The following is a 13,581-nucleotide window of genomic DNA, read 5'->3' as shown; positions in this document are numbered from 1 at the left end:
AGTTATTTAATCATCTGGATAAAAATTAAGCAAAAAGGTCCACATTTTAAGAAAAAAAAACCCTCTTTCTTAAAGCTTTTAGCAAATAAAAATCATCATCTTTTACACATAGTATCATGTTAACACTTCATGTATAGCTGGACCAAGACATAAGAAAAATAAATTTTTGTTTTATAATCTTCTTTCACTACAATGATTTACCAGATATTCTTAGGAAGATTATCCATTCATGATATGCATTCTGCTCATTCCTGGCTGGTCTCATGTGTCAGACATTGTGTAAGATTTGGGTGAAATTAAACTTCCTGTCATCTTTCATGTCAACTAGAACTCTATGGTCAAAACTCAACACATGGAAAAGTATGATTAGCAGAAATAACCTGAATGCCCAAAACATACCTACTGATCAAATGAATTTTCTGAGTTTGAAAATTAAAGCATTCTTCTCTACTTTTTTTCTAGAAAAAGAAATAATATCTTCTGATCTTCTAGTTCAAATTTATAGAAAAGAACGATGACTTCAACTCTTACTAAAGATTTTTATCAATTTTATTAAAACATTTCTCATATTTTTCCAGTTGGTTTAAGAAAGGGTCTTTACTATTTTCAAAATAAAAAGAAAAGCCAGAAAAATAGGAGGAACTAGTCTTATATTCACATTAAATAAATGCAAATAGGATGTTTTACATTACATAATCCAGCAAGATCTTTAATCTTTACTCATGCAAAGTCCTTCCAAACATCATTGACAAAGAGAATTTAATTTTTATGTTAAATATATTCACATTTTTGAGAATTGAAGACTTGATTAATCAAGGCTTTATCACTCCAGATATAACCAAGTATTCCCCGGGAACGTTTAAGAAATTTACAATTCGAGTCCCCGCCTTATTTTAATATAGATACTACAAATGGATAATTCCAGGAATAATAAGAATTTCCACTGTACATCTTTTTGAAACTAATTGTATTTTAATAACATGACCACCCCAAGTCAAGGATATGTTTAATTATTTTTATTCTACTAATTTTATAAATACACACAATTGTCATTTGGAACTACTTACACTTGCAACTACCCATCTTTCTACTTAAAATTGGAAACAGGTGGAACACAGATTTGTTAATTCTTACATTATCTCATTTCAGAAATAATCGTGGAAAACTACTATGTGTAAGGCCCTGTGCTTACTATTATAATTATTACTATTATTATTACTGTTACGAGTACTACCACACCAGTAATTAAGATATCACAAATCTTGCTGTACTGACAGCGCTTGCCTTTTAGAGGGAAGTGGCAAGAATAAATAACGGATATAAGAAGTGAATTGAGGTTAAAGGTTGATTAAGGCTAAGCTAAGGAAAAAAAGAAAAAGTATGGCGAAGTGCAATGGGGAGCGGAGATGGGACGCAGGCAGGGTTAAAAGGGTGGTTAGGTAAGCATCAGTGGGAAGGCAACAGATGAGCGGCTGACTTGAGGCAGATGAGAGATTTAGCCAAGCAGCTATCAGAGTATTCCAGGCAAAGGATCAGCAAGAACACATTGCCTAAGGTGGGAGAAAACCTGGGCTACTTGAGACCATTGCAAGGCTTTGAGCAGAGAGTGACCTGTGCCAGATATGTTCACAGTGTCTTATGCTGTACTGACCCAGTGAACCTAAAAACAACTTCATGAAATGGGCACCAAGACGTCAGGCAAGTTGCCCCAGGCCACACAATTAGGCAGTGGGAGAACTGGGAGCCAGGTTCGGGCAGTTTGATTCTAGAGGCAAGTTTCTTGTTGCCACCTGAGCAGGATACACACACTTACACACACACACACACACACACACACACACACACACACACACACACACGCAGGTATGCTCTCATGTATGTGAGCCTACATACCCACAAACATGCACACGAAAGTAGAGAAAGAGCTGAGAAACCAAAAAAAGAGACTTTGTTACCCACACTCGATTCCTCTTGGTCCATGTTTTATTTTCTCTCTTGTATACTTATTAACCTTTAGGTCAAAGTGTCTGTTTAAATGAAAGATGTTCCAAATGATTGAAAACATTTGGAGCTATTTTTAAAATAGCAAAACCAAGTTACAAATTCTTAATGTATAAAATACTCTGGGAATATATACAGTTACATCAATTTATTTTAAATAAACAAAAAGAATAAAACAAAATAAAACTCTCACTGAACTGAAACAATGTGCCCTTAAAATTTTTTGGAGTTGACAGAGAAAAATGTAAGAACATTTTCTGGCTAAATATCCAGAATACTATAGCAACCAGTTATTTAAGCTATTTACTTGGGAAGAGATTTAGAATCAACAGAAAGGCTTCATAAATCATGACTTATGACTCACACTTCAGGAGAATGAAGATAAATGTGTCACTGGGTTATTTTTTTCTGCATTAATTATCTTGGTTCTACTATAACGACATATAGTAGATATCCTTTCTTATGTATATTATCACTACGGGCTTTTGAAAAATACATACAACGATTGTTGTACATAAGTCCACATAAATTCTAATTCATAGGCTATTCTCTGACCAAATCTATACAAATAGAAATAAGTATTAATGTTTGAAATAATATTCTTCAAAACATATAATAAATTCTATTAAAATTAAGACTTGTAGCCCCTCTCCATCAGAGACATAAGTGCTATATTTACTACAGCAAGTACTCCACATTTATAAATTATTGGTCTAAAAAGTAATTAAAAGTAATTAAATTTATCATAAGAAAAAATTATTTAGGAGTGTGCCTCAGTCTTAAAGGATACCGGTGAAAAGAATACTCCTCAAAACGTTTCAGAGAAAAAAATAAGCAGGCTCTCCCCAAAATGGTGTAAAATTACCATGCCTACTATATAGGGTTTTGTATCTAGAAAAAAAAACACAATTCCATAACAGTCATGCATATCCAGTAAGAATGAGAAAAACAATCTCCCCAAAAGGGTCATAACCACTGAGAACTTCTGGGCAAGAAATTCCACATGGCAGATACAGAAATAGAATGAGGTAAAGCAAAGACAAACGATACTCCATATCACTTCCAGAGGTCACATGTTTTCTACAATACATATACCACTTAACTTCCTATGTTTTTTCCACTACTATTCCTGCCTTTTGTCCGTGGTTTAAGTAACTTACACCAAACTCTAGGAATTATTATTTCTGGCAGTTTTTACAATCTAGATCTCTTTCTACCAACTCCTCCAAATAATAATACATAATAAAAAGCTATTTCCTTCCCCCGCTCCTCTCCATTCTTAAGGAAATCCAAAGAACTTACTCCGTATTTTTTTTCACTTTGACTTTTGCATAATTTCACTTACATCATAAATAGCCCAGATGAGCTTAAAGAACAGAAACATATCTGCATTGAGTAATGAGAAATATCTTTTATCACTCCATGAACTCTGTAGTATACCCTATATTTTTTGATAAAATTCTAATTTTTCTATATTGATTTAATAATTCATTAGTGAATAAAATCTGCCAAAGGGAATAGAGTTTACATGGTCATATAGAGAAAAGAAATATTTCCTAATATGAAGAAAGGGCTAGTTGGCAGGTGAAAGAGAAGAAGATTTCTGAACTGTTGAATATTTGACAATAAGGATGGGGCGTGTGCTTTGTGAATGTAATTTGGACTTTAACTTTTTGAGTCAATACTAAATATCAAAAACAAATTCAAGGTAAACCGAGTGTTACTAAGTTTCAGGTTTGTCTTCTAAGATGGAAAAAGTTAAATATTTACATATGGAAAAAGTTAAATATTTACATATGTTTGATATGTATATATACTCTTCAACATGGTGAGTATTTTCATATTGGACATTCTCCCCACTAAGGAAAAACAATCAGCTATTTACGCAATAGAGCTAATGACCTGATACCCTGGTCATTGATGAGGAACAAATGAGCAGTATGCATGAAACTTGTTAACTTAATTTCATTCTGTGATGATTTTTTGATGTGTCAACTCAGTCCCACTTATTCAATCAAACACTAATCTAGGTGCTGCTGTGAAAGTATTTTGTGGATGTGGCTAAAATCCACAGCAGCTGACTTTAAGAGAGATTATCCAAGATAATCTGGGTAGGTCTGATTCCCCACTTGAAAGGTCTTAAGAGCAGGATGGAAGCTTACTTGAGAGAAGAAATTCCACCTGTATATAAAAGTTTTGGCTCATGCTGAGAAGTTCAGCCTGCCTTTCCTGATCAGCTGCCTTTAGGATTTCAGACTTGCCTAGGGAGTCCCCATGATCATGTAAACCAATTCTTCACAATAAATCTCTTAATCCCTTATTGGTTCTGCTTCTCTGGCTGAACCCTGACTGATAGAAAGTCCAAATTGGAAAACGGCAGTAATGGAAGTGTAAGGAAGGTGCCGTGATTTGTCAGCACCTCACCCCAGGCTGTGTCTACAATGAGCCAACGGTATCAAGTCAGACGAACACATACATGTGTGTTTATAAATACACACACACACACACACACACACACACACACACACACACAATCATACATTAAAAACAGTATGTCCCCAAACACTCAAATCCCTATGTTTAACAGATCTGAAACTTTTGACAGACTTAATGAATTTATCAAACGACTCAAAGATAATTGAGTAGAGAGTAGGAGTCCAGAGTAGGACTCAATAGCACATTCTAAGTAATAATTTGCAGAAGGAAATAACCTGCCGCATCGCTGACAAGAAAGACATTTCACACACTTTGATACAAACCACAATCATCTCTAGAAAACAAACACAAATATTTCATCCCCAGAGTGATAAATGTTGCTCATCCAACCAAAAGAAAAGTGGTTTTAACTTGTGTCACATTAGTCAAAAAATATCATAACGCTGACACAACGACATAAATCGGTTTTTCAAACTCACAAACAAAAACTCATTTAAAAACGAGTTGTATCTAGACACGTTGATTTCAAACACATCTCTGCTTCCCTCCTTACCTGGACTGCATATCTTGCTGGCTTTTGGCCTGACTGGCTTCTGCCTGAGGGGAGGCGTGGCTGACTGGCTGCTGAAGCTCCACCAAGGACTGGTAATACTGTTGCTGATGGTGTTGTTGCTGCTTGTAGCGAGACAAACTGAAAAACAGCCCTAGAATGGCTTTTAAGTTTCCATTTCTTATTTCTGTATCAAAGGGAAAATATACAAACAGTAAAAACATACAAATGAATGTGGTTTTCCTTTTTATTATTTGTTTTACAACTGAAATTCTAGTTGCCATTGTCTTAGACTAAATCTGCGAAGATGGAAATGCAACTGGAGTCTCTCAGTCACTTGTGAATTTCTGACACGTAGCATTTCCAAATAGCTTGGAGCTTCAGGGACTGAGTCACGGGATGGGGGGTACAGAGAACAAAACTTGGATGAGCCATGCTCTTTGCTGATCCTTAACTACAGTTTTTCTGGAGTTTGCTTCTTCCTACAAACGGATGGGCTGTCTTGTGCTAATCATTTGATTTAGCATTCTGCTGCCCTCACAAATACACAGCTGTTATCAACATAGTGATGGCTCCGAAGTGGAGAAAAAAAGCCACCTAAATGTTGGTTGTCCTGCATTATAAATCAGGATGGTACGGGTGTACTTTGTAATGGCAACTGGATTTATAGCAGTCCTAAATCACCCAACAATAAATTTATTAATATAGCTATCTGTCTATAAATATAGATAGATAGATGTAGATAGATATATAGTACACACATATATCATAAAGTCAACATCGTATTAATTTTTAATGCTCCAATTCTTTTATTTATAACTCATGTTATATATTAATAAATAATAAAGACCATGACATTAGATAACATAACCGAATAAATGTAAATGTATAAATCCTAGTAGAAATACATCAAGCTCCTTTATAAACGTTTCTAATATTGAATAAAAAGTTAAATGTACAAAGTAAGCTACAATCTGACTCTAGCTTTTTTTTCTCTTGTAGTTATAACTTAAAACTTAGGAGTAGAGATGGAAGTAAAGTCTGAAATAAGGCCATGAAACCTATAATCACATTCTAAATAAAACACGCTGTTGGCAATAAAATATACATCCTCCTGTGAGGTCAGGGTTCCATGCCTCCTTTCTGTAGTTTAGGGACATTAACAAACTATTCTGATTTCTTGCTCTCTGATGGTTTATAAATGTCACATGGAGTCCACAGTGGCATTATTCATATGCAATGAGAATGAGAATCCTGCCCCCGCCAAACCTTCTCACAGTGGCCATGATATAGAAGAATTAGTCTGATCGATAAGAGGCTACGGTAAGAAAGTATTAATGTTCCCATGTACCCCTGGATGATCATAGCGGTTTTAAAAAATCTCTGGTTTTATTAATATGCATATTTAATTAATTTAGAAAATCATTTTGAGCATTCATATACTTTTAGAAGATAAATGAAGACCAATGGGTTTGTGTTAATAAAGGATGTCCCATGAAAAGGAAGAGACATAAAAGGAACAAACTGGAGCCTTTCTAACCTGCTTTTAACCACTAAAAAAGTGAAATATTTTCCTGGGGAATTTTATCACTTTTATTCAAAATTATAGAACTATCAGTTAGGTTTGAACCTAAACTTGTTGGCCACCAAATGAGTAATTTAATATTATGCAACATATATAAATGTAAAAGATAAAAGAAATTTAAAACAACAAAAATAAATATAGAAGAAAAATTGGGAAAGCTCAATAATTCTACTAAATGTTCACTGTATTTCAGAAGCCACATAATTCCTTTTTCCAATGACAGCAAAAATTTTAAAACAGAGGTGTCTGATATTTCTAATATGTGTCAGGTAAAAGGCTATTCGCAGAAAATAATCATAGTAGAAACATTAACAGATCTAAATTGTCAGAGTATATACAAGTATTAAGCAGAATTTTTATATATAAATTAACATTCTAATAAGATGGTTTTTGTTAATGCAGATCTCAAAGGATTTGCTATTTCATAATTTTAACTAGATTTCATTAATAACACTTGAAAAGTTTTCCTAAAAATATATGTGAAAGAGAAAGTCTCAGAAAAAAAAAATGACTGTACCAGTTCAGTCTTTTCCCACTTTTCTGTATTTTAATGATGACCTTTTAAGCCTTTAATGACTTTAAAGCTTTTATATACAACAGTTATTAAGTATTGTTAGTGCTAATTATTTAAGACCTCATGATGCGTAATTTTAGCTCACCAAATATTTCAACTAGGACTACCAATAGAAATTTTATTGACAAAATAATATTTTCAAATTAATTATACTATTTTTACCTGTATTTAGGTCCACTATTACACAGCGTTATCTATGCACACATCTATCCCTCTACTTAAGACTCCAAAAATACTATACACTGGTAATAACATAAAGATTTTTTGTTAATCTACACCTCTCTCATACACTTATGCATGTAAGTAACAGTTTTGGCAAAATATGAAACATATATAAATAATTAAAGCATAGGTTAATAACCACTGCACTTATGTTTCTATTATTTTGGAAACTTTACTGATTTCCTTTATATATTAAGAAACTTTGTGCTCCCACTTTGCATTTCTTGTAATACAAAAAAAATTTTTTTTTTTTTTTTTACAAACTTAGGTGTTATTTGTGACAACTATGCCTTTTCTTACCTTCAGCAGATAGACCTTGAACATTTACTCCTCTGGCTGCTAGAAAACTAAGGCAGACATCAACATTTTCAATCTGTAATATGAAAAGCAGTGAAAAAGCAACTTAGAGGGTTATTTTTAAATAAACAAATGAGCTAAAATGAAACCAGAGAGTAAGATAAAGAAAGAATGAATACTTTACATTCATTTCATACTACAGATCTTTGTACCAGAGTTTAACTAGAATTATTCCGGCTAACTGAAGAACGAATATAAAGCTTGCATTGTCCAGTGTGGTATTTACAAACAATTCATAGAGGCCCGATCAAGAATGGCATTCTTACAAATTAGCAACCCACCTACTTAACATAAATCTGGATTTTGTGCTTCACCAATAAGTCTCAACGAAAGCATCCATAGAAGAAGACTGTTGCTTATGCAAGTTATAGAATGTTTGGATGTAGGTAATTGAGATTCAATCAGTGAGATTTGGTAATATGCCAGAAGGGTTGATACAGCATGAAAGAAATAAAGCGAATTTTCATCTTAAATCATAGCAAGTCTTTATTTTTAAAACTGTATTTGTATTTCTACAATTGTATATTCCTCTGATTAAATAAATATAGGTATTGTCTTTGTAATGTAAAATTGTGATGCCAGGGTGCCTAGGTAGCTCAGCTGACTCTTGGTTTCGGCTCACAGTTTATGGGTTCCAGCCCCACGTTGGGCTCTGTGCTGACAGCATGAAGCCTCTTGGGATTCTCTCTTTCCCGCTCACTCTCCCTCTCTCTCTACCCCTCTCCTGCTTGCTCTTTCTTTCCAAATAAATAAATCAACTGAAAAAAAAATGTCATGCCATGGCTTTTAAACAGTTTGTTTTGATATAATTACTAGCTTGTAACCATTTAGAATGATATGCAAACAAAAAACATAAAACACAAACAAACAAACAAAACCCAAATGACTGATTTATGTTACTTTACAGGTTGACCTCAATACTGACCATCATGTTATACAACAAAGTTAAACAGCTAAGGATTTGTAAAAGAGTATAGGAAACTAGAAAGTCCTGTTTCTTTATGAGTCATCTCCCTGGGTTGTTTTGGTATTCCATAAATCTTGGAATTCTAAAGTAAATAGAAGATTTAAAGTTAATCCTTGGCAAGGTATTGTTTTCTGTCATATTAAATTATCATCCAAATCTATGCATATGGACATACAAAGTTCTGCCAATGTCCTCTCTAGCTTAGCTTCACAGCAAGGTCAAAGTGTCTCTTAGAGAAAAGAAAAAGAAAAAAAAAGAGATTAAAAATCTGTCCTTATAAAATGGACAACAATTTACATTCCATTTTAAATGTAATTTTATGCAAAACTAAATTAATAACATTCAATTAGATATTCTTTGCTTAAAAATGCAGCCAAGATCTACACATTTGTTTTGTGAAAAGTGATTTTACGGATTTATTTCAAAATAAGTTTTACTAAAAAACAAAAAGTAAGTTTTATTTAAATTATTCTATTGAAACAATAGATTTGAAGTCACTAAGTCCAACAGGATCAAACACCTTGTTTGCTCATTAGCATGTGAATATCCAATAACGTTAAGGTGCTGAAATATATTTTACATTCTTTATTTACATTTCACTTTGCTACTATAAAATAAGACTTGGAAGGAAGGAATTGAGGAGGAAGGAAAAGAAATGGGAAAAAGATGATATTCTACTGTATCCATCTAAAATATTCTTTTGAACTTTTTTTCCAGGACCATTACAAACAAGTAAAAAAAACACACTAAATAATTACTGTGGTCTAATACTGAGAAAGAGAATTGAACTGAATATTTTCAAACATTCACCCTAATAGTCTTGCTGTTGTTAACTCCATAGCAATTATATACCTTTTACAGAAAATAGGAAGATTCCTGATCCAAACTTATATGTAATTTACAGCAAAATGTTCACAGGCTATTATTGCCTAAATTTCAGTTATTTTTATTATACCTGAACAGATTAATTCACTGTAAGAACCACAAAAGGTTAACAGATAGAGTCTGTAATTAAGAATGTAAGATAGGTTTTTTGTTTTTGTTTTTTGTTTTTGTTTTTTGGCTACCTTTGAAACCACTTAAAAACAAACTGGTGCCTGGCGTGGGTATCAGAGACCAAGAGCTCTTTCAGCATGCACCATAAATTAGAAAGGAAAATAAAAGGGCCCTAAAAGAGTAGAGGAAAAAAATATTTAAAATACATTCTGTATTCCTTACATAGCGATTTATCAGGGGCATTCAACATTTTGGGATATTCCTTTATAGTTATTCATTATGAGTACCAACAATTCAAGATAGTTAATTCAGTTCTGCATTACTGGTATAGTAGTTAAGTAACAGCAATAGAACAAGTAGTTGAATACTTAATTTCCAGTAGGACTATTAAAGCCTACTTTATTATAATATATTCAATGATATTTGTTTATATATTCAGGCATGGGGTTTTTGAGACTTCAAGCCCCTGGAACATAGGAACTACATTTTGTTGACTCATGTAGTTTCAGCAACCTAAGATGGTGTTTAGTATCTGATAGGTGCTCAGTGCACACTTCAGGAAGAATAGAGGTAAAAAGGAGCAGTGGCCAGCCTATCCCTGTACTTTTGGAAGAAAGGAGTAGAGGGGTGGTGGGGGGAGAGAAAAGGAGGAAATGGGGAGGAAAGGGGAGGGGAGAGACATCATTTGATTCATAGTATACAGGTTCAATTATCTTTGGGATTTTTAAAAATATACTAATTCTCTGTGCCTGACTCCAGACAATATAAATCAGAAATTCTGTGGGTTGGGGCTGAACATCAATTTGTTGTCAAATTTTAGCTCCCAGGGTCAGCCTATCCTCCTCTTTACAGATTAAGCAACTGACCTGCAGAGATCTCATAGAAAGATGAGCAGAGGAAGCCAATAAAAGAGTGTATATTTCTAATCCCCAGTTTACATGAAATCCAAGATGTGTAAAAGTAAATAATGAAAACAAAATCAGAATAGTGATGAACTTTGGAAGGGTAAAGTCTGGAAATCTGCAGGAGGGGACCAGGCATGCTGAAAGTGTCCTTTGTTCTGATCCAAGTGTGACAACACAGGTATATACATTTTAAAAAAGCAATCACCTATATACTTGAGATTGGAGTATTTTTTATACTTTCCATGTTTTTATTAACCTCAATTCATATTAGAGTACTTTACACTCTTTTATGTATGTTTCACTTCAATTAAAAATAAAAATAAAATGATCAGCCCCTATTTTATTGAAAATATAGGCATATAATGGGTGCCTTGTATGAAGGCTTGATGGGTGGCTGTTGCAAGTAATTAAGTGAATGACGATGGTGTTTAAGACAATGGTGGTGGCTGTGAAGGTGAGCCAGATTCTGGACATAAGTTAAAGAAATATGGTGGGAAGATATGGCCTGTAAGAGGAAGTGAGGAGTCAAGGATGACCATGATACTATAGAATTCATGCATTTTACATCTTATGCCTGTGGTATTTTATATAGATCCCGTAGAGCAGGAATACAGAAAAATTCATTCTCAGTTCTGTGGGCACCACCCTTCTCATATGGCTCAAGAAAAAGTCCCATCCATACCTCCTAGTCACTCTAAGACTTTTATTTATTTGCCTACTACTACGTCATGCACAATTTGTTGGGTCTATTTGTGGCTTACGTTTCATTACCCAGAACACCCATAGTGCCTCCCTCTTCCTGTTCAATTTAAGCATGGCTACATAAAATACATAAAAATATTGACTTTGTAATAAAAATAAAACAAAGTTTCTAAGTTATAAATCTACTCAATAACATCCAATTTCTAAGTTCCAAATCCAGTCAATAAGATCTAGTCGGAGGTTTCAAAATGTTTGGGTGCACTGAGCCTTGAGGCTTTGGTTGTATGAAAATATCTGATGTTATCACAATGTCTAAACAAAAAGACAATTTTCCTCGAATAAATACAAAAATAGACTGCTGTATGTTTTCCTTACTGAAGACACAAATTCAATAGAAATTGGTTCATATTTTTACCTCAGCAGTTTCTATTTGTATAATTAATATTAGTATTTTGGAGCACTATCATTTAATTGTGTTTATGTTTTATAAAATCAAACCCTTAACTTATTCATTCATCAAGCATTTATTCAACTTATTTTATGCATGGAATTATGCTCAGTGTTGCAAACATAAATTTCAAGACATAGCCATGACCCTTGGATCTTTTCTAAAGAGCATTGACTCATTTGCAATATTTTCCACACTCTTGTGAAAAATCAAAGGCATTTTTCAAAAACAAATTTCGCTGATCATCTAATTGTATAAATGTACATTCATCTTGAGCCTTGTGAACTTGCTAAATATGAGCATGCATATTGCTAAATCACAAATTGGGTTTCAAATGAGGAAGAGAAGGGTTTTCATTATTTTCACTTACAAAAGCTGTAGATAGTCATCAGTGTATTTGTGCCTTCAAAATTTTTTAACCCTGAGGGTCAATATATATTTTCAACATTAAATGTAGTGAGAGGATATATTGGAAATATTTATATTTTTTCATAAGCTATTCCAAAAAATGCAGAATTTTAATTACCACATTTCTTTATTGAACTCATACATTTTAAGCTGCATGTTTTATAACACCTAGCCTTTTAGTATTTTTACCATGAAACTGGTATAATCTGTTTTGGAAAGTCTGACTGGAGGCATCTTTCACAATATTAACAAGGTTCTATCCTGTCCATTCACATGTTTCTTTCACTTTTAGTTATCGATACTTAATGAAAAAATATATTTAGGTCCTAAATATCTGGGTATGATTAATATCAACTTTATAGTTTGTCATTATATTATTTTTTTAATTTTTTTCAACGTTTTTTATTTATTTTTGGGACAGAGAGAGACAGAGCATGAACGGGGGAGGGGCAGAGAGAGAGGGAGACACAGAATTGGAAACAGGCTCCAGGCTCCGAGCCATCAGCCCAGAGCCTGACGCAGGGCTCGAACTCACTGACTGGACCGCGAGATCGTGACCTGGCTGAAGTCGGACGCTTAACGGACTGCGCCACCCAGGCGCCCCAAGTTTGTCATTATATTTAACATCGGCACCAACGCTTAACAATGAATGAGAAATTCATTCAGCAACGATTGACTGTTTATTACATGCAAAGAGCTCTGCTAGATGGTGAAGGGATATAAAAATGAATTATAAAGTCTTTGCCTTTGTGAGCTTGTAAAATAGCTGGAGACAAAAAAAAGATTCATAAATCATCACAACACAAGGCATAATATGATAAATTCTAAAAAAGGATTGTAAACAATATTTTATGGCAGTAGAGAGAATGGACTTATCAATTTTCACTACAGACCTGGGAAAAGCTTCATAGAAGAACAATCATTTAAACTTGAGGGCTAAGTTTGACTTTGATAAGGTCGACAGGTATCAGAAGGAGGGCCGGTCATGCCCATCAGAGTTCCCAAGAGCAAAATTGCTCCATGAGAAAAGAGCATGCCAGTCTTTACTCTCTGCAGTTATGTTTACAAAGCTGAATTTTAGCTGGAATTGAAAAGCCTCTATTGCCCCTTGGATTCTGAAAACACTGCAGTATAAAAAGTTAAATAACTGTAAACCAGGTAGCAGACATAATCCTTCAAAGTTTGAGTTCTTTCTACAAATGCAATGCATCCCGGTTAGGGCATGTCTGAAGTGCCAGATAATGCTGTTATGAATCATACATAGAGAATGTCTACAAGAATATAGACTAAATTTAACTTTTGTTATCTCTGGATGGTACATTCTCTTGTGACTTGCGCTATTTTTGATTAACGACACATCTTATTTTTTCATTATAAATGTGTACTGGTAGTGTCACTATATAAATGAAATAAATGTGATTTCAACCAAA

At 33.8% G+C, this 13,581-nt stretch overlaps 1 protein-coding gene across 1 annotated transcript in view; it reads right to left on the bottom strand.

The window, feature by feature from the left end:
• The window catches only part of NAV3 (neuron navigator 3), a 353,901-nt gene that overhangs the window by 224,840 nt on the left and 115,480 nt on the right, over positions 1-13,581 (bottom strand). Inside the window, exons 4-5 of the mRNA XM_049627462.1 lie at positions 7,669-7,741; positions 4,991-5,174 (exon numbers count right to left, since the gene is read on the bottom strand). Coding sequence (XP_049483419.1) covers positions 4,991-5,174; positions 7,669-7,741 — 257 coding nt within the window. The remainder of the gene's footprint in view (positions 1-4,990; positions 5,175-7,668; positions 7,742-13,581) is intronic.

Source organism: Panthera uncia, chromosome B4 (genome assembly GCF_023721935.1).
Source record: "Panthera uncia isolate 11264 chromosome B4, Puncia_PCG_1.0, whole genome shotgun sequence".
NCBI classification, from domain to species: Eukaryota; Metazoa; Chordata; class Mammalia; order Carnivora; family Felidae; genus Panthera; species Panthera uncia.
Note: the sequence above shows the minus strand (reverse complement) of the source record. Positions and strands in the feature narration are given on the sequence as shown.